Source organism: Notamacropus eugenii, chromosome 1 (genome assembly GCF_028372415.1).
Source record: "Notamacropus eugenii isolate mMacEug1 chromosome 1, mMacEug1.pri_v2, whole genome shotgun sequence".
NCBI classification, from domain to species: domain Eukaryota; kingdom Metazoa; phylum Chordata; class Mammalia; order Diprotodontia; family Macropodidae; genus Notamacropus; species Notamacropus eugenii.
In genome coordinates, this window is record NC_092872.1 from 1,704,011 (window position 1) to 1,731,085 (window position 27,075).

At 43.1% G+C, this 27,075-nt stretch overlaps 2 protein-coding genes and 3 non-coding genes across 14 annotated transcripts; 1 reads left to right on the top strand and 4 right to left on the bottom strand.

The window, feature by feature from the left end:
- Positions 1-43: 43 nt before the first annotated feature.
- Positions 44-17,512, top strand: GLT8D1 (glycosyltransferase 8 domain containing 1). 8 transcript variants are annotated; one of them, XM_072649914.1, is made up of 12 exons: positions 427-456; positions 11,386-11,496; positions 11,668-11,756; positions 11,989-12,042; positions 12,126-12,224; positions 12,813-13,026; positions 14,746-14,863; positions 15,196-15,280; positions 15,447-15,559; positions 15,976-16,142; positions 16,243-16,355; positions 16,455-17,512. In XM_072649914.1, the coding sequence occupies exons 4-12, from the start codon at positions 12,027-12,029 to the stop codon at positions 16,643-16,645; spliced, it is 1,116 nt and encodes a 371-aa protein (XP_072506015.1). In that variant the 5' UTR covers positions 427-456; positions 11,386-11,496; positions 11,668-11,756; positions 11,989-12,026; the 3' UTR covers positions 16,646-17,512. The 8 variants fall into 8 exon arrangements, with proteins under 8 accessions (XP_072505988.1, XP_072505971.1, XP_072506015.1 ...); XM_072649906.1 differs by lacking the exon at positions 427-456 and adding an exon at positions 497-825; XM_072649887.1 differs by lacking the exons at positions 427-456; positions 11,386-11,496 and adding an exon at positions 44-180.
- Positions 17,293-26,982, bottom strand: GNL3 (G protein nucleolar 3). 3 transcript variants are annotated; one of them, XR_011975901.1, is made up of 16 exons: positions 26,883-26,982; positions 26,370-26,428; positions 26,069-26,206; positions 25,766-25,876; positions 25,314-25,397; positions 24,256-24,391; positions 23,504-23,610; positions 22,319-22,439; positions 21,429-21,516; positions 20,837-21,011; positions 20,340-20,521; positions 20,117-20,253; positions 19,862-20,040; positions 18,193-18,338; positions 17,659-17,713; positions 17,293-17,574 (listed from the first exon to the last, which is right to left on the bottom strand). XR_011975901.1 is itself a non-coding variant. In XM_072649845.1 (15 exons), the coding sequence occupies exons 1-15, from the start codon at positions 26,893-26,895 to the stop codon at positions 17,474-17,476; spliced, it is 1,647 nt and encodes a 548-aa protein (XP_072505946.1). In that variant the 5' UTR covers positions 26,896-26,982; the 3' UTR covers positions 17,293-17,473. The 3 variants fall into 3 exon arrangements, 2 of the variants coding, with proteins under 2 accessions (XP_072505946.1, XP_072505939.1); XM_072649845.1 differs by lacking the exon at positions 18,193-18,338 and having other exon boundaries at positions 20,340-20,482; XM_072649838.1 differs by lacking the exon at positions 18,193-18,338.
- LOC140521878 (small nucleolar RNA SNORD69) lies at positions 21,077-21,153 on the bottom strand. Its single transcript, XR_011973156.1, has one exon. It is a non-coding gene; the product is annotated as a small nucleolar RNA SNORD69 (small nucleolar RNA).
- On the bottom strand, positions 23,372-23,451 carry LOC140521913 (small nucleolar RNA SNORD19B). Its single transcript, XR_011973181.1, has one exon. It is a non-coding gene; the product is annotated as a small nucleolar RNA SNORD19B (small nucleolar RNA).
- Positions 24,128-24,204, bottom strand: LOC140521877 (small nucleolar RNA SNORD19). The gene has a single exon (XR_011973155.1). It is a non-coding gene; the product is annotated as a small nucleolar RNA SNORD19 (small nucleolar RNA).
- Positions 26,983-27,075: the final 93 nt, after the last annotated feature.

Sequence of the window (27,075 nt, forward strand, 5' to 3'; positions counted from 1 at the left end):
CGGGGAGCCCTGGCCCCGGACACCGGACGCGATCCCGACAGCGGCTCGGCGGCCTAACGGCCGGCTCGCGTCGCGTCCCCATGGCAACAGTCTCCCGGCTGCCGCGAGGACCCCTAGCCGCGCGGGAAGTCCCGCACTCCGCCTGCTCGCGCGGGAGCCCTCTCGCCGCCGTCGGCGCAGGTGCTGGGGCTGCGGGGGGTGAGAGGAGGGCGTCGCGGCTGCGACGGGTGACGGACGGGCACGGCAGGGTCCCCCCTTCTGCTTTAGGAGGGGACTTCTCCTCTGTCTATCAGGCAGAATCCAGGACAGCCCCGAGCCCTTCCGAACGGCGAGCGGCGGGCGGCGGGCGCTGAGGTGGCGGGGGTTGGACTTGGTGCGCGCGGGGAGGATCTGGGCGGGGCCAGGCTCCGGGGGCGGGGCCAGGCTCGAGCTGGAGGGCTGCTCCGCAGGTTGCAGGTGAGGAAGGGAGGTGCGGGGGCGTGTCTCGGTCCTTGCGGCCGCGGCCGGGAAGGGCCGGGCTGGGGAGGGAAGGGTGGCCGGGCCTTCGCCGGGTCAGGAGGCCCTCCCACGTCGGGGGGGTTCACCCCACGGGGAAGCACTCGTGGCCTCCGAGGAACCCCCGGGTGGAGCCCCTCCCCCACCCCGAGCGAGGTCCCCAACCCCTCCCCCGACCAGAGCAGGTCCGGGTCCCCCGACGCCCCCCCCACCCCGGGCCTTCCTGCCCGGTGTGGCTGGGGAAGCCAAGGCTCATCGTGGGAGAGAAGCCCGCGGATGAGTCTCCTCTCGGAGCCTTCCCGGGCCCGTGCAGGACTCGGCTTCGGGACGGTAAGCGGCCCCGGGGGCCGAAGAGCCGGGCCCGAGGGCCCCGGGGGCCGAGGAGCCGGGCCCGAGGGCCCCGAGGCGCGGGGAGGCCCGAGGTTGGGGAGAGGCCCCGTCGTCGTGCCCCGTATTTAACGTCCGAAGCCTCCTTGGGCAGAGACACGTCCGGGAGCTCCGTGCCGGGACCCTTCACAGGCGCGGAGGGGAGAAGAAACGGGTGCCAGGTGGGCAGCAAGGGTCAGAGCGGGTGACGTGCCAGGCCCGAGTTCACGGAGAAGGAAGCCCGACGGCATCGGCGGTTGGACCCAGCTGGAACCAGCTAAATGAGCAGCAGAGCCTGCCAGGCCTGGTGTTGGCACAGACAGCGCTGGCAGCCTAGCGGAGAAGACCGCGTGTGTGGCATGAAGAGGAGACGAACCCGAGACCCAGAGACGTTAGCAGTGCCAGCAGGGTGGCACCAGCTGAAGAGAGCGGCAGATCGTACCGGCCCGAGCCCCCTTCCTCGGGCTCACTGGTGCAAGCCTTGAGGGCACCGTCTGCTCTGGGCAGTCCAGCCAAGCCCGGGAGAACAGACAGGTTTCACACGTTAGCCCTAGAGGGGGGGGCTGGGAAAGGACCGATTAGATTCAACATCTCTTCTGCGAGGTCAGCCTGCTGCGGACCTTCAACGGGACAAGAAACAGCTGACCTTTTGAAGAGGCTTCACTGCTCAGAGATCATCTCTCAATAATTAAAAGACCCAAGGCACTAGAATTAAGGGGCTTAAAGAGGGCTCCCAGTAAATGACCCGTTTGGGTTGGAAGCTAAAGGAAACCAAGGTCAGTAGGCAGAAGAGAGGAGGGAGCGTGTTCTGGGCATGGAGGAGGACAGCTGCAAAAACTTGCCAGGAGCTGAGACGAAGTGTTTTGTCTGTGGCACAGCTAGGAGGCAGGTGTCACCGGATCGAAGAGTATGTGTCGGCGAGTAAGGTGGGAGAGACTGAAGACGTCGGAGGGAAGGGTTTTGGAGCCCCTGGAGTTTGCTGAGTAGCGAGTGACGTCATCAGACCTGCACTTTAGGAAGATAATTGTAGTGACTGAATGGAGACTAGATGGTCATGGGGAGAGACTTGTGACCAGCAGACGCACCGGGAGGCCGGTAATCAAGATGTCAAGTGATAAAGTCCTACAACCAGAGTGTTAGACATATGGAGTTTTAAGACATCTACTAGACTTCCAGTTTGACTTGTCTGAAAGACAGGTGGAGGTGGGAGATTGCAGGTCAGCAGAGAGTTTGGGGCAGGATAAGTAGATTTGAGAATCATCAGTATGGAAGTGCTAATTAAGTCTGTGGCAGCTGATGAGATCAAAGGGCCCAGAACAGAATCCTTAGGACACCCAAAGTTAAAAGGGTGTGATCTCGAGGAAGAGCAGTCAGGTGATGTGGGAGGAGAACCAGGAGGGAGCAGTGACCTGAATACCCAGAGAGAAGAGACTATCCAGGAAGAGAGTATCAGAAGCTGCAGAAAAGGCAAGGAAAGTTGGAACTGAGAAAAAGCCATTGCATTTGGCATCTATGGGATTATTGGTAGCTTTGGTGGAATGACAAGGTCAGAAGCTGGATTGTAAAGGGTTAAGATGAGAGTGGGAGCAAAAAAGTTGAGGAACCTGTTATAAATGGCCTGTTTGAAGAGTTTAGCTGCAAAGGACAAAAGAGAGAAGACAACAGGTGGCAGGGATGGAAAGACAAGTATTAAGCATCTGCTGTGTATCAAGTGTGCTTCCCCCTGAAAACAACCCTGGGAGGTGGATGACATTAATATCCCCATTTTAGAGATGAGTAAACCAAGGCAGAGGTTAAGCAGCTTGCCCAGGATCCTGTAACCAGTAAACTGGATTTGAACTGAGGACTTCTTGACTCTAGGCTCCAGGCCATTGTGCCACCTCACTACCTGTAGTAGTCATGAAATAATATTCTTATTCTCACTTACCTAATTTAAATGAAATAATATTCTTATTCTCACTTACCTAATTTAAAAAATAGGGATGCCATATCCCTGGGCCTTTCGTGCCTGTTTGTGTATTTTATTTTTGTGGGGAGTCTAAGAGTTGGTTGTTTGAATGATGAGGATAGGGCAGGGGATGGGGGCAAAACTGCCCTGTGGGCAGTTTTGTGAGACTTATGCACACTTTCTCAGAATGATGTTTTTAAATGTTTAAATTGCATAGGATTATAAAGTAAATCAATAATAATAAATAGTTATCAGTATTTTTAAAAACAAACTCCTCCACCCCCTGAAGCTTAAGTGTCCCTGGTGTTGGGGAAAGGCACGTCAACTTAGAGTCTGAAGGCCTGAGTTCAGGTTTTCGTTCTGCCACTTACTGGTTTTGTGATTTGGTCTAAGTTACTTGAGTTCTCTGAGTTTCAGTTTTCTCATCTGTACAAGGAGTATAATAATATTTGCATTTTCAGCTTCACCAGATTGTTGGAAGGAAAGTTCCTTATAAATATGGGTTGTTATTGAACAAGAATTGATACAGAAAAGGCAGAAGAGGAACAGATTTCCTTTGCTTGACAAAACCATTTAAACAGTAACGGCTCCTCAGTTCTCCCTGGTAGCATACAGCGGAACAGATAAAGATGTTTCTGTACTTTGGGCTACAGTTCCTATGGCACAGAGTAACTCTTTAAGGGTAGAGGTACACAGTAGGAAAGAGTGCCTTGTTTGCAGCTGTCAGAGGACACTTATTGATTCAGGAAGTGCCTACCCACATCGCGGAAGGTCTTGTACTGGTTGCTGGGGATTGAAAGATGAAACAAAAACAGTTTTTGAAGAACATGAATAAGTAAATATAAGATAATTTGAATAGAGAGAACGGCAGTAGCTAAGAGGATTCACAGTGGCATGTTGGAGAGAAATGATGTCTCATTGCCAAATGTCGTTTGTCTTTATATCAGTAATTTCAACTCCACTTTACTTTCCATATTGGACCCTGTTTAGTAACAGAGAAAAATAATTAAGCAAAACTACCTAATACAGTGACTGCCTCTGGCAGTATGTATAGACCATTCCATCCTCAAAGTCCACTTCTGTGCTGTGAGGGAGGCAGAGCCATACTTCATGATCTCTTCTTGGCCATCTTTGTAGGTTTTCTGTAACTCGGAGGGATCTTTTCATTCACGTTGATTATAGCTACTGTGTATTGTTCTCTTGTATCTGTTTATTTCACTCTGTATCAGTTTATGCGAATTTCATAATTCTTTAAATTCCTCATATTAGCCATTTATCACATAATAGCCTTCCCCTACGTTCACAGACTAAATGTTTTTCAGCCATTCCCTACCTACTTTTTTCCTCAGTTTTCATTACTAAAAAGAGTTGTACTCTAAATATTTTGATCTCTGTTGGATTTGTTTCTGTCTTTGACTTCCTTGGAGTATGTGCCGGCTAATGGAGTTTCTGGATCATAGAGTATGGGCATTTTAGTCACTTTTCTTGAACAATTCCATATTGAACTGTACAGAATAGTTGTGGTGAGCTGATGGGCATGTGTTTTGAAAGAATTCAGACTCAGATGCTCTCCAGATCAAGCCAGGGCATTTATTTGGGGATGACACTCCCAGTGGGCCCTATTCTTTAAGGAAGGTAGGCACACTATTGGAATGAAGCATGGGGTTTATGTGGAGCAGAAAGTACTAACAGGCATCCTAAATCTGACCCACACCATGATCACCTGGTTACTGAAACATAATGAACCCAGGTTTACCTTAAGGCAGTTTATCTCAGGCTACGGGTGGTTGGTTCCTCGTGGTCTAGCAACTGTTGCTAACACAGTTTTTGCTAACATACACGATTGTTGCTGTTAGAAACACGCTTGACCCTAATAAGGTATCAAGGAAAATGTATTACAGAGTTCAGGGGAATTGACTGCTTTGGCCAGAGGGCCTCCCACCCCCCACCCCCCCAGCACTGAATATAGAAACGAGATGAGCTATGTACAGTTAGTTCAGGACAGATCTTCCCACCAGGAGATGGATTGGTCCGTTCTCCATCAGGTCACCATCTTCTCTCCATGTCCTTTACGTAACCACCGTTGGTGTGATTCCCCTTCCCAAACATGCTTTAACATAGGACCCATGATCAGAAAACGGAGGGATAATTTTATGCAAGGTGTGTCTGCTTATATGCATGTGGTTCATTAAGCCAGCGCAGTGAAGACAAGCCTTCTCCAGGTAACTCTAGGTCATTTTTCTTGGCTGGTTCCGTTATCAAAAATGTTGTCATTTTCTGAAGGCCACTATCTGTCTCCTGATTGGTTGAGTCCACCTGCATCTGCCGGCCTTCTTATTTTCTGACTTATTTTCAATGACTTCATCAACGAACGGTAATTTAATGTGGACACTTAACTTTTGCTGTCTTTCACATTGCTAACATTACTCACTCAAAGTGAGAATGTGATAAGACTTGGCCTGAAAGGGCCAGGGTCTCCCATTGCATCCTGGGCCATCTCTAGTCATCCTGATGAATCTCAGGCCACTGGACCCAGATGGCTCAGGAGAAGAAAGTGAGGCTGGTGACCTTGCACAGCCCTCCCTCACTCAAATCAAAGTCAACTGCAAGTCATATCATCTTGATGTCCTGGTCCTCTTTGAGAACAAACGACAAACACAACAACATTGCTAACCCCATCAGTTGGACCATTTGACAACTCTACCAATAGTCTCTTAGTTTGTCTTCCTATTTGACTATTCTTTTTTTTGGTTGTCTTTTCCAATTTACTTGGTACGAGGTAAAACCTCAGTTATTTTAATTTGCATTTCTCATCATTAGAGATCTGAGTATATGTTTTCATGGGGTCCTTTCTAGTTTGCCATTCTTTTGAAAACTATGTGTTTTCAAAACTATATTATTTGAGTGCACAAACTAGCTCCAGCGTGTCCTTTATACCTCTGGAGAAAGCCGGTGAATCAGCCTCCCATTAATTTGCAACTTCTTTGTACTTTCTCTTTTAGTTTGCCACAAGAATGTCAGTTTGGGTGTGGCTCAGTTCTTAACAGGAATTTCACTAGTTGTTTGTTGGGCAAAGATATCACATTGAGTAGTAACAATTAAATGAATACTTGTTGATAGTCTAAAAACTGATTCTTGGCACCTTCTCCCCATTTTGCCCTCTGCCACTATTGGGCCTGAGGAACATTTTGAAATTTTATCTTCATGTTTCATAGGTCACCATTCATTGCCAAAGAAATTATCTAGTGGCTAACCTTCTGATGCTGAGCCTTTCTTTTCTTGGGCTGATCCGCAGATGGAGGCTTTTCCTAGGATCATCCTCAGCATTACTGAATCTCAAAATTGGATGGGACCTCAGAAGTCAGCTAAGTTATTACCTGAACAAGAACCCCCTACACAATTAAATAAAGACTTCACTTGAAGACCTCGGGCTGGGGATTGGGTTAGGTGAAAAGCTCTGACATCCCAAGGCAGTCTATTCTACTCTGGGGTCAGTCTAATTATAAGGAAGATTTTTCCTTACATCAATCCTAAATTTGCCTTCCCCATCCTAGTTGCATTCCAACTGATCAGCTCCTTCCTAAAAGGTGCTGAGAACTATGCCAGAATATTCCAGATGTTCTGATCAGGGCAAAATATAACAGAATTATCACCATCTTAGTCTTGAACAGTTTTCCTCTTTTAATTCAGCCTTAGATTTGTTGACCTGAAAACTTGGTTAAAGAAAAGGCAACAGGCTAATGCATACATTTTGTGATTTAATTAATTAATTGATAAATTCCCTATTAAAGAAAATGGTAACATAATGCATTATGGAGCCAGAAAAATGTTCTGGCTACCTAGTACAGAAATCTTCTGGCTTATATACATTTTGCCATGAGAAAAGAACTCTCTTAGTTGAACAAATCATAAATTTAGTTAAGACAAGACAATTAAAGTAGTGTTGGTTGGGCCTTGTGATTCCAGGCTGTGTAAACATATGTCTCTGTGACATACAATCCCACCAGGCTTCCTGTCCTAAACAGGTGCTGGAAATAGCTGACACAGGAAAGGGTAAACAAAGTTTCAATTGAAATTACGATCTAAGATGTCTGTATTTTCTTCACCGTTAACATGCCATAACATAGTATATGTCTACAAATATTAAGATAATGGAAAATATCCCATTATTCAAGATAGTGTCTTAGGTTAAAAGTCTCTTAAGTCAGCCCTGGCTGGCCTTTGTTGACCTAGGAGGAGGCATTCTCTGAGTTTGCTTCAGAGAGAACAGATTATTCCAAAATTTTATATTAAACATTATCAGATTGCATTAGCTTTTTCCTCGGCAACATCACTCTGTTGACTCATTGAGTTTGGAGTCCACTAAAAGCCCAGATCTTTTCCAAATGCTCTGCAGTCGAACTGCTTCCCTCATCTTCCATTTGGGTTTAGTCAGATTCACTAGTGGGAAACTGTGTTTATGCCCATTGAATTCCATCATGTAGCATTTAGCCTGATGTTGATGCTGGTCAGGATCTTTCCAGTGAGAGCTTGTGTTCTGCTGGCGTTATCTCCATGATTAAAGATGAGCCTAGCATTTTTATGAAGATTTCCATTGAAATGAAAGTGCATACAAAGTTAAAAAATCCTGACCACTATGCAGAGCATATGGTTGCTAAGTTTAGGCGTAGCACTTAATGGTGTGCAGATTACTTGGGATAAAGTAAAATAGTTAACTTATTGATATACAGTAAACATTATGACTTGTATATTAAAAATGTTTAATTTGCTGAATGTTTTTTTTTTTGGCCACAATCACTTGTTTTACAGGATTTGGCATCGAGTTCACAAAATTTTACCATGTATTTTAATTCTTCATCATAAAAATACACTTTCATCACATTACATATTACATTCATGTTTTATGAACAATACATTTTTTGTCCAGTCTCTCTTATTAATTTTTGCTGGAGTTTCAATCAGGGCATTTCCCAAGTCAAATACATTTATCTCCATCTGAGATACATTTCTTAACCTTTTACAACTTTGTAGCATATGTTTCCATATTCTGTTTGGGAATTTCTGTAATTTTGGAACAGTTCTGCTTCTTCGTATACTTTTATGTTTATCAGAGTTCACCATTATCCCAACAGGGAAAAAACTTGCAGGCCCATTGAAAGTGAAAAATGTGCATGACATTTTTGGGGTCAGATGTTTTAGTTTTAGGAAGATGCCCAGATCTTGCATCCTCACCTGCACATCTGATGGTGACTTGGGTATAACCCATCAGTAAAAATGATCTTTGTCAAATCTTAGGTACTCCAATACAATTTTTGTGTTTTGCTTCATAGTGATAGAGGCTATAAGTTTTTTTCTTTTACAGGGGGCATGTGCCCCCTGTAGAGGAATTAGGAACAAATCCCTCTAGCTGCCAAGTCCCTCTGAAGGTTTTTGTTTGTTTTCCAACAACTGTTTGTCATGTCCAGGTGTTCTTCATTTTCTGTTGCACTTTTTTTGGTGCTTCTGTGTGATTGATCAAGTTCCATTATGGTTTTGAATGATACCTGAAATCCTTTGCTTCTCCATACCAACTTTTTTTTTTTGAATATCTCTTATAGTTATTGAAGTGTACTCTTTAATCACTACAACTTTTGTGTGTTTCTGTGGAGTAATATCCATTCTTTAAAACCACAGTGAAAGAGAGAAATGAAAGCACGTGTTTATAGCATGAACTCTATCCTGTAACTGATAAAGGCTCAACCAAAGACTAGGTAACAAGCCCAATTTGATCTCAAGTGGTTAAGGTAGGACAGTTTGAGTGAGTCTTCTGTCAGTAGAAGCACTGCTGTCACAGAATCAAACCATCTCAAAGTTATTGTGTACCTAAGTTATTACATACAACTGTATCAGTTTTGGATAGGCAGGTTTCAGTTCCTTGTCCTGTGATTTCCCTTTTCACCTGGTTGGTTAGGCCTTATTGTAGTCAAAAATCATCCTCACTATTGGATCCATTTCTGCCCTCTGGCCTTTCCATTGTCTGTTATATGGACGTGTTACCAGTGCCTGTTTTTGTTAGTTTTAGCCATACATATTTATAACTAGATCATTCTCCTAATTGAATATATTTCTTCAAGCATTTATTATGCATACACTGTGGACCAAGCATTGTGCTGGTTTCTAGGGATACAAGTACAAAATGTTCCGCTCCCAACAAACTTAAATCCTTCTGAAGAATGCAACATTTTCACACATAAGTAAACACGAGATGTACAAGGTAAGCACAAAGTGGTGGTCAAGGGATGTGAAAAGGCAGTTTTCAGAGAAAGAAATCAAGTCTGTCAATACTCATAATTATGTTTTAAATCACTTATAATTAAAGAAATGTAAATCAGAACAACTCTGAGGTGCCACTTTGAACCCATTAGATTGGCTAAGATGAAAAAAGAGAAAGTGCCAAGTGTTTGAGGGGGTACAGGAAACTAGGTATGTTAATGCAGGTGGAACGAACTAGTCCAGCCATTCTGGAAAACAATTGGGAAATATACCCAAAAGCTCTTAATTTGTGCATACCCTTTGATGTAGGCTGCCACTACTAGGTCTGTATACTATATTATATACTAGGTCTATACCCCAAAAAAGAGCAAAGAAAGAGAAAAAGGACACGTGTATAAAAAAATTAGAGCAGCTCCTTTTTGTGTGTGGTGGCAAAGCAAAGGAAACTTAAGAGCATGCCCGTCTGTTGGGGAACAACTGAGTAAGTTAATGGCATATGAATGGGATGCATTACTATCATGGTGTAATAAATGATGAAGGGGATGCTTTCAGAGAAATGTGGGAAGACTTACATGAACTGATGCAAAGTTGAAGTGAGCAGAACCCCAAAAAATGTTCACAGTAATAGCAATACTGTGAAGACAATCAGCTGTGAAAGTCTTAGTATAACCCACCACAATTACCCATCTCCAGAGAGAGAACTGAGGGACTCAAGTACAGACTGAAACATATTTTTTCCTTTTTCTACCCAGAACATGGCTAATGTAAAAATTGATTTTGCGTGACTTTATATTTGTAATGTTTTTTGTATTTCTTGCCTTCTTGGTGGGATGAGGAAGGGGGTCGGGGAAGGGAGAGAGCCTGGAACTGAAAATAAAAGGGGTGTGTGTGCGTGCGTGTGTGCATGTGTGTGTGTGTTGAGCCTTGAGAAGAGCTAGTGTTTTCATGCAGTACAGATGGGAGAGAAGAGCATTTCAGGCATGAGGGGCAGACAGGGAAAGACTAGAGACAAGAGGAGGGGTATTCTGTACAAGGAACATCATCTGGGCCAGTTTAATTGGAATGTAGATTGAGGGAGAATAATTTTTAACAGAGATAGGCTGGAAGCAGATTGAGGGACTTTAAACAGCACACTAGAGGAATTGTATTTTATCTTAGAAGCAGTGAGAGTTACTGAAGTTTCTTCAGCTAGGGAATAGCACTGTCCAGCTTGTGCTTTAGAAATTTCAGTTTGGCAAATGTATGTAGGATACAGTGGAGAGGGAAGAGACAGGTTACAAGGAAACCAATTAGGATCTGTTGCAATAGTCCAGGTATTTCTGATGTGAGTAGAAAAAGAGTTGGAGATCTAATCAAGCTTCGAAACCAGCTGTTTGGAATATAAGACTTAAAGGGTCAAGTTATGAACTTGGTGATGCCCTTGACAGAAATAGAGAAGTTAGGGTTTAGGGGGAAAGATAATGAATTGGTCTTTTTCTCACCACTCATATTTCCTGACCTCTCTAGCCTTTGACATCATCCCTTACCTTCTTCTCCTTGATACGCTGTTCTCTCTGTTTTCATGACACTAACTCTCTCCTGGTTCTTCTCCTACCTGAGTGTACCTTCTCAGACTTTCAATTTAGTGACCTCATTTACTCCCATGGAATCCACTATCTCTGCTGCCGATTGTCAGCTTTACTTATCCAGAACCCTTCTGCTGACCTCTAGTATCGAACCGTATGTCCTATAGAAATCTTAAATTCAAGTCCAAAACCCTTCCCTTCTAAACTTCTCTGTTGCTGTCAAGGGTGTCACCATCCTCCCAGTTGTGAGTTCAAGCTCACAACTGAGGTGTCATCCTTGATGTCTTACTGTCTCTTACTCCCCAAAGCCTGTTTTACTTTCATGATATATCTCTCCCATGTGCCCCCTTCTCCCCTGACACTGCCACCACTCTGTTACATGGCCTTAGCACCTTATGCCTGACAATTGCAGTAGCCTGCTGGTTGGGCTGTCTGCCACAAGTCTTTACCCACTTCAATCCATCTTCGACTCAATTGTCAGAGTAATCTTCCCAAAGTACAGGTCTGACCCTGTCACTCCTCTACTCAATAAACACCAACAACTCATTCCCTCCAGGATCAAATATGTTTGACCTTCAGAGACCTTCAGAACCTACCTTCTCACCCCACCCCCAGCTTTACAGTCTTGTACCTTTCTCCCATGATCCAGTGACACTGGCCTTGTTTCTGAACAAGACATTTCCATCTCTAGACTCCAGGCATTTCCACTGACTTTCCCATGCCTGAAATGCTCTTTCCCTCCTTATCTCCACCTCTTAGCTTCTTCAAGTCCCAGCTGAGCCTGGCATAAAGCAGATACTTAGCACATACTCAATACTAAAGGAATTCCTATGGACAGCAACAGAACTCTTGGGTTCGTAAGGAGAGGAGGTATTGTCCTTTGTGAATCTAGGTGTATCAGCACCTGGACTTTTTTTGAATTTGCTTTCCTCCACCTCTACTGCACCTTCTACTCCCTCCATAATTTTCTGTTTGATTCTTAAGTTGATCTTTCCTTCGATGGTAGGGATTTTTTTTGTTTGTTTCTTATTGCTCCAACAGAGCCTGGACCAGTTGTGTGATAATTTCCTGAAGGTTTACAGGATATATATTGTACTTCAGGACCGCTGCAGAGAACTTGGAATTTTAAGGTAAATCTCCACAATATAGCACCAGACAATTTTGTGAATTGCTTGATATTGAACCTGCCTTTATTTTTTGGTTGATTTTACCATTGGAGTAGCACTTTAGACCTGGACCTTAGATCACTTATTGAAATATCAGGGGTTGGGATCTTTACTGCTGGACTTCATGGAAATGCCACCAAAAATTTAACTGTTAGGCATAGGTGCACACAGTAATTTTAGTGTTTTTCTCTTGCAGGTTTATGAAGTGACATTGTTTTAAGCTTAAAAGGAAAAATGTCATTCCGTAAAGGTACATGCTTTCTCCAAGTTGTAGCTTTTTGAAACTGGTTAAATGGCAAAGAAGACATTTAACTCTTCTTTTTTCTGTTTTAGTGAACATCATCATCTTAGTCCTCGCTGTCACTCTCTTTTTATTAGTTTTGCATCATAACTTCCTTGGTCTGAGCGATTTATTGAAAAGGGAGATCTCAGGTATGGTGACCTTATTGGTCTTGTAAGTCACAACTCAGGCTGTCATTCTCTTTCATTTATATGATGGGTTAAAAGATGATAAATATAGTTCTATAATCTTTTACTTACTACATGCCCAGATACTTCTACAGGAGAGGGAGGGGAAAGGTAGAAGAAACTTTTAAAAGGAGAGGTGTTCTCACATCGTTCACAGCTTTGGTTTGCTCATTGTTAAAATGGGGACATTACCCATTTTGTGAGAAAAATGCTTTGCGGATCTTAAAGTACTCCATGTATGTTAAAAAGCACAGGATTGTTCCTCAACTGTGATTTCAGCACAATCTCAATTAGCTTAAACAAGCTAATTAGTAGATTGGTTTTCAAGTCTGCTGAAGTCATGTCCACACCCCTTTCCCTTTAGGCTTAGATGATCAGTGCTGTAGAATAGAAAGCCAGAGCAAAAACCAAAAGAACAAGACTACCAAAGCAACTTCCAGAGAAGACCATTCCTGTTGCCTTTCTTCCATATCCCTCCAGTTCTTCGATTTTGCGTCCAGCAGTATTTACCGTACTTGCTTCCCCTTCCCCTTGCCTTTCTGACCTCTACAGATCCAAATCTTGTGGGATTTCAACCATTAGCCTTTGTGCCCAACGCTCCTGAAAGCTTGATCTATAGGAGTGTAGAAGAGATTCCCGTAGTTATTGCAGCATCTGAAGACAGACTTGGGGGCACAATTGCAGTGATGAATAGTATTTACCATAATACCCGCTCCAATGTGGTTTTCTACATTGTTACTTTGAATGATACTGCAGACCATCTCAGGTAAGTTCCTGTCTAAGTTCTTAATACTACCCTGCTGGAGCAGAGAAAGCCATACCACTGCATATAAGCAGGCATAAAACATGACAGTCCCTACCAGAGGCTGAGGCCCTAGGTGACAAGAGCTTTCTTCTCAAGAAAAACTTTAGTAAAGAAAAAACTAAAAACTCATCCGAGTTGGAAAATGTTTCACTCTTTTACTCTAAAGGTAGTCCTTTCTGGTTCTTTCCTCACCACACTGTGAATGGCACACAATGCTAGGATACGTTACAAAATAAGGAAGCCTTGTAATAGGATTCTTACCCTTCACTCAACACAGGGTATCTTAGGCACTCTTTACAGTGATGTTTGGAGGGTCTTTGATTCCTATCCCTGCTGCCCACCACCCAGCCCAGGAACAAATACAGGTTTAAAACTATTAAAATTGCATGTAGTAAGTACCAGAAATATTTCATAAACTAATTATATAGACAGACACTCCTTTGGGGACTGGCGATGCTCTTGCACTTTTTCCTGCGTCAGAGAGCCCACTTAGGAAGCAGTGTGTTGAATACATAGAGGAAGAAATTAATTGGTAGTTAACACTTTGGTCTATTTCCCTTCTGCCTCCACCCCAAGATTTTAATAGGTTTTTATTTTTACATTATCTCAATTTCTCTGTACCATTTTCTCTAAGCCACTCCTTTACATTAAAAGTAAAGTCTTCAGTAAAACTGATAGATACCTAGACGAAGTCAGCCATATGTAATGTTCCAAAGATGAGACCACTACTCCCTGCCCTGCCCATCTCTGCAGAAGAATAGAGCCACCTTCTCGTAGGTTTTCCTGGGGCCAAACTGGTTCTCTGCGGTTTGACATTTATTTTACATGGTTTGATGGTTGTTTGCACTTACATCGTTGTATGCATTGTCTGTTGTTTTCTTGCTCTGCTTATTGCAGCGTGTCATTTCATGTTTGTTTTTTAAATTTTATATGCAAGTCTTAAGATGTCTCTGCATTCACGTTTGCCTTTTCTCACACTAACGCCCCATTATGTTAATGTGCCACAAATTTAGTAAACACCCCTCAACCCCAGGTTCTTTACTCATTTTCAGATAAAAGTTGATCTCATTTTAGAGGAAAAGTGAGACCTAGAGAGAGGAAGCTACTTGACCAAATTCACTTGGCAAGTCAGAGTGGGACTAGAGGAACTGTTTGTCTCAACTCCAGTGTGTCCTTAGCTCGGGTCTCAGAGTTTGCTCTGACTAGAATTTCCCCTTGGGGCTTGTCACGTTCTAGACTCAGACTTGCCTACGTGTTTACTGGAGGAATCAGCATTTTGTAGCATGGCATTGACTCTAGTGAAATGCAGTAGCTGAGCCCCAGATTCATGGCATCTTGGAAGGGTCCCTAGGGGTCATCCAATGCCCCAGGTCACACAAGGTAGTAAGCACCAGAGAGGAGATTTTAACTCAGGACCTGATTCAAAATTCAGTGCTTTCCCTTTCACCACGATGACTCCCTCCCTAAGAATACTTTTTCCATGGGAACCCATAGCACTTTCTCAGAGTTCCAAACTGTAGGTATCTAGGTAAAATATTCTGTCCCTGCACAGGCCCATTAGAATGCACTAAAAGACTTGGTATTGTTGCTAAAGAACTGGACACATCTGTCTGATTTTTACTGAAACATGATCTTTACAAACTAAAACTGACATGACATTTGGTGCTTTACCATGGTCAGATCCTGGCTCAATAGTGGCTCTCTGAAAAACATCAAATACAAAATTGTGGATTTTGACCCTCTACTTTTGGAAGGGAAAGTAAAAGTGGATCCTAAACAGGCGGACTCTGCAAAGCCAGTAAGTACTATCCATCATTGTATGGTAGGAGAGGCCTGAAGCTGGTGCACAACAGTAACTTGGAGGGTTCACAGGATACAGGGGCGCATGGAGCTTCTTCATGGCAATACAAAACTCTGATGGAGTTGCTAAAAGTACTGTGTGTATCTGTACACGCACACAAATAAAAAAACATGCCATGACTGTGACATGGGCAACTTCCTGGGACCAGCCATAGACCATTGCAGAAAGATCCTTTAAACATGTTTGTCTAGCCCTAGAAAACTAGCATTCCATCTTTGAAGTGCTGTATTAATATGTTTACAAGCCACGTACATTTCTTCTTTTAACAGCTAACCTTTGCAAGATTTTACCTACCTAATTTGGTTCCAAATGCGGAAAAGGCAATATATATGGATGATGATGTAATAGTACAAGGTACCTTTTTCTCCCCCTCATGCTCTTTTAATGCTTCTAACTGAACTTGTCTGAAATTTCATTTTAAATATTAGGACACTTTTTAAATTGTCAACTATGGGTGGAAATTTTCATTGAAAACTTGGTGCATTCAGGTCTCTCCTGAGGCATGCCTTTACTCTTCCAGGTGATATTCTTGCCCTTTATAATACACCTTTGAAGCCTGGGCATGCAGCTGCTTTTTCAGAAGACTGTGATTCAACTTCTGCGAAAGTTATTGTCCGTGGAGCAGGGAACCAGGTGAATCACCTATCAAAATATGAGCTAAATAATAACTAGACAGGGTCAATGAAATGGCCAGCACCAGAGCCTTAAGCACAATGTTCTATTTCCTTTTCTGCATTTATGTTCTCTCTAGACTTCAAAAACTACCACCTTCACCACTGTGAAAAGTCTTCCACCCATGTGTTCAATTCATTTAAGTATTTTGTGTCTAAGAGCGTCAGTAATTGCCTAAGGGACCATTTCTTTCCTGTCGTTACTTCGTACATTCTCAGGAACGTTTTTCCCCGTTGAGGCTTGACTGTACAATATTCCAACAACGTAGTTGTTGAAAATACTTATCATCTTGTTCCTTTTGTGGGTTGGGTCAGTGATTAACACAAAAAAAACTGTTCATTGTTGTTTAAATAAATTGCATTTAATTCTTTTCACAGTATAATTATATTGGATTTCTGGACTATAAGAAAAAAAGGATTAGAAATCTTGCCATGAAAGCTAGCACCTGCTCTTTTAATCCTGGGGTTTTTGTAGCAAATTTAACAGAATGGAAACAACAAAACATTACTTATCAACTGGAAAAATGGATGAAACTTAATGTAGAGTAAGTATATGGAGACAGTTAGTGAATTGTAATGAGCATTTAAACTAATTCAGCATCTGTGGCTTACACTACCTTAATGGCTTTTGGTTTGTCCCTCTAGAGAAGAATTATACAGTAGAACATTGGCAGGCAGCATTACAACACCCCCCTTACTTATAGTGTTTTATAAACAACATTCAAATATTGACCCCATGTGGAACGTTCGACACCTTGGTAAGTAATCACATTTTAAAATTTCAGAGCCCATGACGCCAAGCCTGTCCTTTAGTTACTAACATGTGTATGTATATATTTTTGTTCTGTTAATGGAAGGCTCTAGTGCTGGAAAGCGATATTCACCTCAGTTTGTGAAGGCTGCTAAACTACTCCACTGGAACGGACACTTTAAGCCATGGGGAAGAACTGCTTCTTATGCCGATGTTTGGGAAAAATGGTACATTCCAGATCCAACGGGAAAATTCAACCTAATCCGAAGACATGGAGAAATTGCAAACGCGGAGTAAAGTAGAATATAAATTGACTACCATTATTTTCTCAGGAAACACTGAAGGATAATACTAGTTGGGAAAATGTCTTCCATGTGATGTTGAGAACTTTTCTGTGTGCAACATGGGAAAAATCAATTTAGACTCAGCTATTAGGAAGTCTCTCAACGATAACATGAAAGCCAATTTACACCTGCCTTACTTGAGAAAAAGTATTTTAATAGAAGTGAATGGCACACCTTCCCTTCCCTAGGACTGTTGAGCCATCTTACAGTTAATTAACCTGTGACTTTGTGTATGACTTTACTTTGCATGAAAGCATGTTTACATTCTTTTATAAGTTCGATTTTCAGAATACACTACAGTTAAGGTTTCTTGCTCTTTCAAAAATTATGCCTCTTAGTTTTGACTTAGTTAGAATTCCCCAATAATAAATCATTATTTAAAGATGGTTTTCCATCTTGTTCTAAAAATAAAATTCACAAAATTCAAAAAACGTTTATCTTCAAATTACCTATTTTTTTTTTTTTGCCTTAAGAATGAATCAGTTAGGATCATTAGTGTCAGTGTCAGGCAAGTCACTTAACCTGAGCCTCAATTTCTTGGTTTGTAAAGTAGGGATAATGCCTCAGGATACTATTATGAAGCCCAAACCACACAAATAAGCCAGTGGTGACAAAGTATTTATTTTATGGCAAGTACTGTCTTTCTTCAGTTAACTTTTGCAAAAAAAAAAAAAATCTGCTACCTGTTTGTTCAAAAGTTGTACATATTTACAAATAATTACTGTACATGTTCCTCATACCAGAACCATTTTCACTGCAGTATATACAACATCCTGTATCATTACACATAATCTGTATTAAAATTGTAAGTGTCATCATCTTCCTCTGTCATCTTATCCATGGGAAAAGACTTTACTTCTGCTCCAGCACCAAACGTTCTGCCTTCACAAAGAGAGAGAACAGCCAGGTGAAAACACCTGCCACACCCCGACCCCAAGCAGCAAGGCCCACTAGCTCTCCACATACCTGGATGGAGCGCTTCCGCTAAGGGCTCTTCTTCACAATGAAGTCCTTTGGGCCCCTGTGAGAAAATAGATTAAGGTTCTGTTCATCCCTCAGCGGAGCTCAAGATGGTACAGGGAAGGGGAAACATTTAAAAAGACTAAGATTAAGACTAGGATTAGGGAAGTGATTGAGCTTGTTTGGGATGAGGATTCCCAGGGACAGAAGGGACATTGTCCCAAGAGGTTACACTACAGACCAAGCGAATGAAGAAGGAAGTCTGGGGAACACATCACAAGCTTTGGACATAAATATGATGATTTCAATGATCTGGACATCACCTAGAGCTATTTTTCTACCTAAAGTAGAAGAGCCAATAATTATGTGATCTGTCTCTACAATTTCCACAATTCAAAAAGTTAGGTAGAGTTAACAAGTGGAAACGTCTGTTTTCAACCCAATTCTCATGAGCAAGAATCACCTAGTTTTGGAATGGATATAAGATTAGGCTGGGACTTGAAATAGGAAAGTAAAAACAGTTACAACCTGTTGTCTCACCTAAAATTTGGGTAAGAAGTGTTCTCAGAAGGAACTAAGGCTACTGCAAGAAGTATAAGATGAGAAAAACTTTTAAATAAGGAACAATGGAGAAGAGAAGAGCTACTCTGCTCTTAACACGCCCATTTTCTCTGACAATCTTTAGACTGCAAAAGATAAGACAAAAACAAGTGAAAGGGAGTTACTGCTACTGAGAATAAGGATGAAAAATACAGCACATAGCTGTCGCTGATGCATGCAAATCACCAGAAGAGGGGCCACAGGGGTGGTGAAGGAGAAATGTCATTTTAAAATTGGGGGGGGGCACATGGGAAAGGGAAGGGAAGGAAGATAGAAACATAATTAAAGGCCTCGGATTCCTAGCAAAATTGTAGAGTGCGTTACTCTAAATGACAGTGAACTACCATGGCTTGCTTCATGCAATAGGTAATGTTGGCCTAATTTCATTTACTTTGACAGGATTAAAGATAATTAGACTGATGGATCAAGGGAACACTTCTAGTGTACCCAGATTTTTAGCAAAGCATTGAAAAGATTTTCATGCTTTTTTTTTGTGGACAAGATAGTGAAATATGGGTTAGATGATAGGATAATTTAGATGGATTTGAAAATGTTGTAGCAGTCACTCATGATTCAGTTAACTTGGAAGGTCTTCTAGTGAGGTTGACCCAAACCTGGGACAGCTAACATGTTAGATAAAAGAGTTCAGTTTGCTAAAAATCAACTTAACAAAAAGATCTAGTGACTTGCAAACTCAACGAATCAACAGAGGAGTAAAAATCTGTAAAACTGCCCCCAAAGTAAATACCAACTTAGCTGCTTTAAGAGCAACAGTGCTCAGTTTAAAAAGGTGACAGCCTAGCTGGAGGCAATCCTCGCACTTCTCCAATATTACCTTCATTCTAGGAGTTACACCAGAAAATGTAAAGATCTTGAGATCAAGGCTTTAGCAACTGGGGAGACTTGGTGTGAAAAAGTGAAAGCTTGCTCAGGGAGCACCAAACAGTCAAGGATTTCTTCCACTTTTGCGTCCAAAGAGAAGGAGGAACCATCACCAAAACAGGGTGCTTTAGAAAAAGTACTGGGGGAGCAATCTGGAGGTCTTCAAGTAATGATCTGATGATCTCAATGTGGTACATTACATTGACGTTAAATTAAAAATCCTTAAGTTTTTGGTGATTTTGTGTTACTGACTATTTTGGCAGTCTGGTGAAGGCTAACGACCCCTTTTCAAAATACCTTTGTTGCTTATGCTTATTAAGCTAATGAAATGCTCAATTTCAGTTAAAGATTAGTAAAAATGATATTTTTTCCTATCCAAGTTCATGGATCCCTGAGATGTATCCCAAATACCCTAGGATAAAAACTCCTAAACTAGATAGCTTCCTCTGATATTCTGTAATCTAGTTTCCTCATTTTGCAAATGGAAGAGACCAGAGGCTCTAATTTGGGTCTCCCAGTGAATAAGTGGCAAAGACAAAATCTTTCCATCATTGCCCACAATCACAATACCTCTCATGCATCTTCCCCTCATTTCATAAACAAAAGATACATAAAGAAGCTAGTTTGGGTCTTACAACTTCAAAGGTGACACTGAAGAGTCTTTGAAATACTGAGGGGGTTTCTACTGGTTGCTTTAACCTCAAAGCATTTCTAAAACCAATCTTACATCAACATCATTTTCATCATCACTGCCCTCATCCTCTTCCTCATCCTCTTCCTCCAGAAAATCCTCCTCCTTGTCATTTTCATTATCTTCCTCAGGAACGTCCCTTTCCTCTGTTATGCCATCAGTCAGACCCGAGCACTGGAATAGCATGCTACTTGACAACCTGGGACTCCTGATGGCTAGGAAAAGAAATCTAATTAATCTTTAATAGAGTAGCATGCAATCTAAGCAAAACAAATACAGATTTTTACTTACCTTTAATGACACCCATGTTGTTTTTTTCTAGCTCCTCTAGATTAAGACCCTGTTGCATTTCTCCTACAATATTCTCAGTAAGATGCGGAGAAAGAGTCAATGATGGAGGAGGCTGGCAATAGTAACTCATTTTGGGGCTGGTATACAAAAAATAGATAAAAATTAACAGCTAATCCAATACAACCCTAAGAAAAGTTTTCAATAGCTGGAATAAAGATTTTACCCTGTCCAGTGAGACCAGAACAATTTAGCAGCCTCCTCCACTTTTGGTAGGCCGCCTTTCCGCGCCATCCCTTTCTTCTGTGCTAGCAGAATCAAGAATTCTTGAGAATCTCTATAGCTTGGGACGTTGTATCGTAACATTAGCTGGAACAAGAAAGTTGTCTTCATCTTGTACAACGTAAGCTTTGTTAAGAGTGTTAAGGTGGCAATGTTGTTAAAATCAACATTAGATATGCAGGTATGTAAGACAAGGAAACTGACTCCATAGGAACTGCACCAAACAGTCCTGTTTTTCAGAGCCTTTTCAGTGTCAGGAGAAAAAAAACTCAAAAATTACTGAATAAATTCTCATCCAGTAAACAAACCAACTCCTACAATCACCCAATGTTTTCCACCAAACAGTTCCAACAATATCTCATCACTGTGAAGGGCCTATAAGAACTCTAAATAAAAGTAGAAACTCATGAGGATACAAGAAAAACTGGAAAAGACTGTTACCTGCTCTTTATTGCAGTGTTCCACGACTGTAGTCACTGAATTTAGCAGTTCTTTTTTTTCAACATTTGTGGGACTTCTCAAAGCAAGAGCAACTGCAGAGTTAGAAGGTGATGCAATAATACTTGGACTATCTACCATCGTGATATTCTTGTCAATGCGGACAATCTGCATGTATCTAAAGAAAAACATAAATGATTAAAAACCTTCAAAGAATTAAGAGAGATGAAGAGAACCTAAGCAAACATGAAGCTCAGGGTTGGATTGAATAAATTCAACATAGAACATCAGATCCAGTCTGTCATCATATGCTTCATGTGTGGATGACATTTGAAACCCATAAATATTTTCACACAGAAAATGCAATCTCATCTAATATGGAAAACATACCCTTGTCTTCTGGTGCTCATGTAACCAGAAAAACTGATAAATGAGTACAGGGTGCTACCAAAGCCAGGATAGATGAAACCTCCCCTTAACTGAAACCCTTAAAAAGGAATAAAAAATTGGGACCTCCTTAATCATGTCCAGTTTAAAAGGAAACACTTTCTCCATGGATTATCCCCAAGATCTCTCACACTCTGCAGACACTCACCTTGTAAGGCCCATGGTTGGCCCAGTAGGACACACATATGCTTCCTTTAAACTATTGATTATGCTGCTTTTGCCCACGTTTGGGAAACCTTTCAATGGAAAGAATTATCAATGTAATTTACCACATACATCACTGGAAATTCACACAGCATTTACATACAGAGCATTCACACTGACTAAAACAGCTTTGGAAGTATGAGATCACACTGGACGTTCTGATGGCAAGCTGCAAAGTCCTGCTCAGAGTGAGATCAGAGTTGGACCTTGTATCTTCACTTTCACAGTAAGGTCACTTCTGTCTTCATTTCTCCCTCAAACAATGCTCGGCACAGATACTCACTGACCCAATACTAGTCTTAATCCCCAAAGGTGTAGCAAAGAACACTAATATATAATGGAACATAAGGAACCACAAAACAATCAATGTGGAACATCCTGCAAAATTACAAGGAAAAGAAATAAAAAACCCCACCCAACTCCTTTGTAAAGGTAGGGGGTCAAGAGGAGTAGCGCACTGAAAAAGGGACTGATTGTTCTTTGCTGATTTTTTATTCTTCCTTCTTTTTTTTAAAAAATATGATTTGCCATATGGGATGGCTCCATAAGAGGAGGAACAGTGAAGATATCAAATTGATTTTTAAAAAAGACAGATTAAATCAATTTCAATTACGTTTTTCTGAGGTATCAAATGATTTGTTTTTCAAACTCAACAAGGAACAGTAACATGAGCCTCGTAATTCACACCCACACTGTGGACATTACTTTTTAAGTATTCCCCACTTTCCCTTAGCCTTTTTTTTGAAAAGCAAAATAGTGCTTTTTTTCTTAGCAACCAAATTTGTGATATTAGTTTCCATGGGAAAGTTGTTAATTATGATTACATAAACTCACCAATCACACCAACTCGAATGGCCTTATTTTGAGTCTTGGAAAAATTAGTGAGGAGTGTCAAAAGGCTCTTTCCACCCAAGCATGTGCCATGCCTGCTGAAGTCCAGCTTCTTCTTTCCTGGCTTCAAAGGTCAAACAAGTTAGTTACTGTCTTAAATTGCCAATCTCTCTAGTCCATAATGGTAAACATTCTAGGCAAGGAAAAAAATGACCATATAGCAGAGAAGAGACACCTAGACGTAAAAGTGATGCAATGGACGGAACACCAGATCTACACAGAAATCCAGCCTGGCTTTCTCAGCTGTGAAACGGGGTAATAACAGCACCAACCCACCAACTTCCCCAAGTGATGGGGAGGATCAAATGACATCTTTGTGAATTTGCCCTTTTCATCCTCAGTTTTAGCACAACATGGGGCACCCTGAAGTGCTTCAGCACAGTGTCTGACACGTAGAAGACACTGTCTGTCATCATATGCTTCATGTGTGGATGACATTTGAAACCCATAAGTATTTTCACACAGAAAATGAAATCTCATCTATATGGAAAACATACCCCGTCTTCTGGTGCTCATGTAATCAGAAAAACTGATAAATGAGTACAGGGTGCTACCAAAGCCAGGATAGATGAAACCTCCCTTTAACTGAAACCCTTAAAAAGGAATAAAAAATTGGGACCTCCTTAATCATGTCCAGTTTAAAAAGAAACACTTTCTCCATGGAATATCCCCAAGATCTCTGGCACACACACACACCACTACCCCCACCTCAAAATAATACGCTACAGAATCAAAAAGAACAACTTATCTCAAATAGGTTCAAATAGTCCTGATTTTCCTTCCTGAGTAAGCCAATCTGACTGGTCCCTTTCCCTGTTTGTGAATGATTAATGACATACAATTCTAGGGTTCCTTTTAGGGGTTACTATTGTCTTTTCCACATACCCAATCTCCAAGCCTGTACCCAGATAGCAGACAGTAACAATACCATCATGAATAAGGTTTCAGAAAACTGACAGTTTTTGACAGAAATTAAAATTTCTGTAATCTTAATGTCTTTGGGTGAAATCAGAGTTGGATCTTGTAATCTTCACAATTCCATCAAGTTTTCAGCATTCATCATATTTCAACCCAAACAACAATTAGAAAACTGAGGATCTTCCCAATAATACAAGGAGATACCCTTACCATTCTGATCTTTTCATTCCTAAATGCTGAGGCTCTAAAAACAACTGTTGGGAACTCTTTCTTCAAGGACTGGACCCATTTATTCAAGCTTTCCTTTGGCACCAGATCTGGAAGCAGTAAGAAAATTTACTGAATTTGCTAAAATTTGGGGATTGTCAATATGACATACTTGCTATAAGATTTACCCTTATCTAGATTCTGACCTTGGCACCATCCTTAGATAATGATTTTAAGCTTCTACTCCTAAGAATTAATTTAAGATGTGTCCCAGATTAATTTGGATTTCAAGCGTCACTTAGATACTTAAGAGTGATTTTTCTAAGAAATGTTTTGGTTGAAGTTTGTCTAAGTTCTTGGACAATTTTCAACACCCAGACGACACAGAGAATTCACACACCATCAACAACCATTTGTTGAGCTCTACAAAAATGCAATCGGCTAAGTGATAAGGATAAAATAAGTGGAAGTCATCCCTGACCTGGACAATCTATCTAGTCAAGGAGATCATATCTACAGAGGAAAAAAAATAATCAGGCTAACATATACTTAAGAGAATGCCAAAAACTAAACATCACCACGATGTTGGATGGTATCACCTTTGGCAACTAGAAAGAATGAACATTTGCCTAGGCTGAGGTCAGAGTTGGATCTTACAGTCTTCAATGGTATTTCCAGACTGATAGATATTTTCCTCATACCTCACATCTTGAAGAGATAAGGGTCATCTATTAATGAGCCAATCTATGGCTTACCTGTTTTATTCAAGACAAGCAACAGTTTTTTATTCCCTCCAGTCTTTGTAATGACTTGTTCCACCTGGGGACATCTACATCCTAAGGGATCTCTGGCATCCAAAACTTCCAGCAGAATATCTGAGGCCTCAATCACCTATGGGAACAAAGTTTAGAAACATACAAATGCTTGGAGGACAATACGTCCAAATTTTGTTTTCAACAGAATCACTCCCAGTTCCTCTACCAACCTCGTCACCTTCCTTCAGTTGACCCAGTTTGACAAATGTTATTATTAAAACGAGACTCTAGAACCAAATATTACAGGCATAGACTAAATGTAGAATATAGCCAGATCTTTCTATTCATGTTACTATGGCCTAAAATCATATCTTTTTTGACTGCCACATCAGACTTTTAATGCATACTGAGTTTCCAATCTACTTCAACTCAATAAATGGGTTCTGAACAAGAAATTGGCTATGATATGCTTAGGAATAGAGAGCTGCTCTTCTAACCATTTCTAAATCACAGCAGCATTTTCAGTTATCTCAATTTTCCATCTCTTACTGACGTGACTATTTGTTTAAGATGACTCCTAATTGGTAGGTCAAGAATGTATTCATACTACAAATATTTGGATATCCCATCATGAATGTGAAAACTTTTCACCTTTTCCTACATCACAGAAGTTAATACGAATCTTATCTTTTTAAATATTAGTCAAGAAAGCAGCTATTCAGTGGGGAAAACCTAGAAATAAGATCTCAGGTATTGAAGGATTTTTTTCTCCTGATCTCAGTGGGAAGAACAAAATATTATAGAGCTACCCACACGGTAGATAAATTAGAAAGGAAAAACTAAACTTACTTCCTTTACTTAACCTCTACAAAGATCAAGAGGGACAAATGTCAGCCCCATTCTAGGAATCAAGGACACAGGCCCATGAAAGGAGTGCGCCTCTCTAGTCTATTAAGCGTGAGTCAAACGTCCCTTCCAGCGACATGTATGATCCTAGGAACCTTTAACAGTCACTTTTAACATATTAAGAGAAAACCGGCACCTATTGGGAAAAGTACCTTTTGAAGTTCTCTACAAAATGGCTTTTTTGAAACCTGCTTGACTGTTCTGCGTGACAGCTTTGCCTTTTTTCCCACAAATTCCTAAATGATGCAGAGAGAAAAGCAGGACAAAAATCAGTATTTTACAGAATGACGTAGGGAATAAAACACAATGAAAAGGCTGGCCATTTTTTACTCTTGCACGTTCACGTTCCTCTAATAACACAGTGAACCCCGTAAGAAACTAGCCTTTCCCCCCACACGTCTCCATCCCTAGGAGTCCCTGTCCGAGTCATCTGGGCTTGGGCGATCCTTGCCCACCAGGTCTCCTGCAGACCCTTGGCTGAGGCCCTCTAAGTCAGTTGGCATTGGCCAAGGGCGGGCAGCGCTGTGCAGCCCGGGCACCCACAACCCGGGGGGGGGGGGGGGGGGCACTGACCCCTGCCCCCCAAAAGCAAAGCCAACCCTACCGCTTCCGGGGGCTGGGTCTCCGCAGAGGGAACGTCCCTGTCCTCCCTTTTCCGCTTCTGCCTCTGCTCCTTCAGCTTGCTGAGCTTCTGCTTCTCCTTCAGTTCTTCCAGCTGCTCTCAGGCCCAGAAGAACCGAGTCAGGGCGGTGGGACGCCCCCGGGACCGCGCCCCCGCCCCCCCCTCACCTGCCCCCGCCCCCGCCTCACCTGCCCCCGCCCCCGCCTCACCTGCCCCCCCCCCCCCCCCCCCCCCCCCCCGCCTCAGCCTCACCTGCCCCTGCCCCCACCCCCGCCCCCGCCTCACCTGCTGCTTCCGGCGCGCAGCCTCGCGGAGCAGGGCCTCCTTGAACGGGGCGCTGCCGGGCACGCCGGGGTCCTTCCTGGGCCTTCGGGCACCCCCTTTCCGGGCCGCCTTCCGCGCTTTGCGGTGATGCTCCCGCACCTGTTTCAACAAGTCGTTGGGATGGGCTCGGAAATTCCCGAGGTCCCGCCTGCTCGGCGAAAGCAACTTAACGACCCGGACCGGGCCAGACCGGGCCGGACCGCCCCGCGCCGGGCACGTCCCAGGGTGATCAGTGCCCCCCGGAGCGGACCACGACACCCACCTTTCTCTGGATCTTAAACCGCTTACGGCACGTCATGCGCTTACTCGCTTTTCTTAATTCTGGGAACAAGACAATTCAGAGCCGGGTCAGAACCGGGCCGGTGCTCCCTCGTACCTCCGGGGCAAGGCCCAAGGCGTGACCTGACCGCGCGGCCCGGACCGTTCACTTCCCTGCCTTTCGGCCCCTCCGCGCCCGCAGACGAGAGCGTGGCGCGGGGGTGGCTCGATGCGGGCGCTGCCCGGCCTGGCGGGCCGACCACGCCGCAGGGCCCGAAAACCCACCGAGAAGGGGGAAGGGCGAACCCAAGGGGCGCCTCGGCCCAGCGCCGGAGCCCGCCCGCCAGGCCCGCCGGCCGGGGACGAGCGCTCCGGGGCCCCGAGGCTCGGCTCGGCTCGGCTCAGCTCAGCCCAGGCCGCCCCCGCCCCGCAGGCCGCCCGACCCCGCCTCGCAGGCCGCTCCCGCCCCGGCCGCCCCGGGCCCCGCAGGCCGCCCGCCCGGACCACGGACACTCACTAGGCCGCTTCATGGCGCTGAGGAGGAAGCCGCTCCGCGTCCGGCCGGCTCGCACACCACGTGCAGACTGAGGCGCCGCGCCGTCACGACGTGCAGACGCTGCCGTAAAGCGCGCCCGTGCCCCAGCGTCCGCCCCGCCCGCCCGCCCCGCCCCGCGCCAGAACCCGGCCGGGCTCGCGCTCGCGCCCCCGCG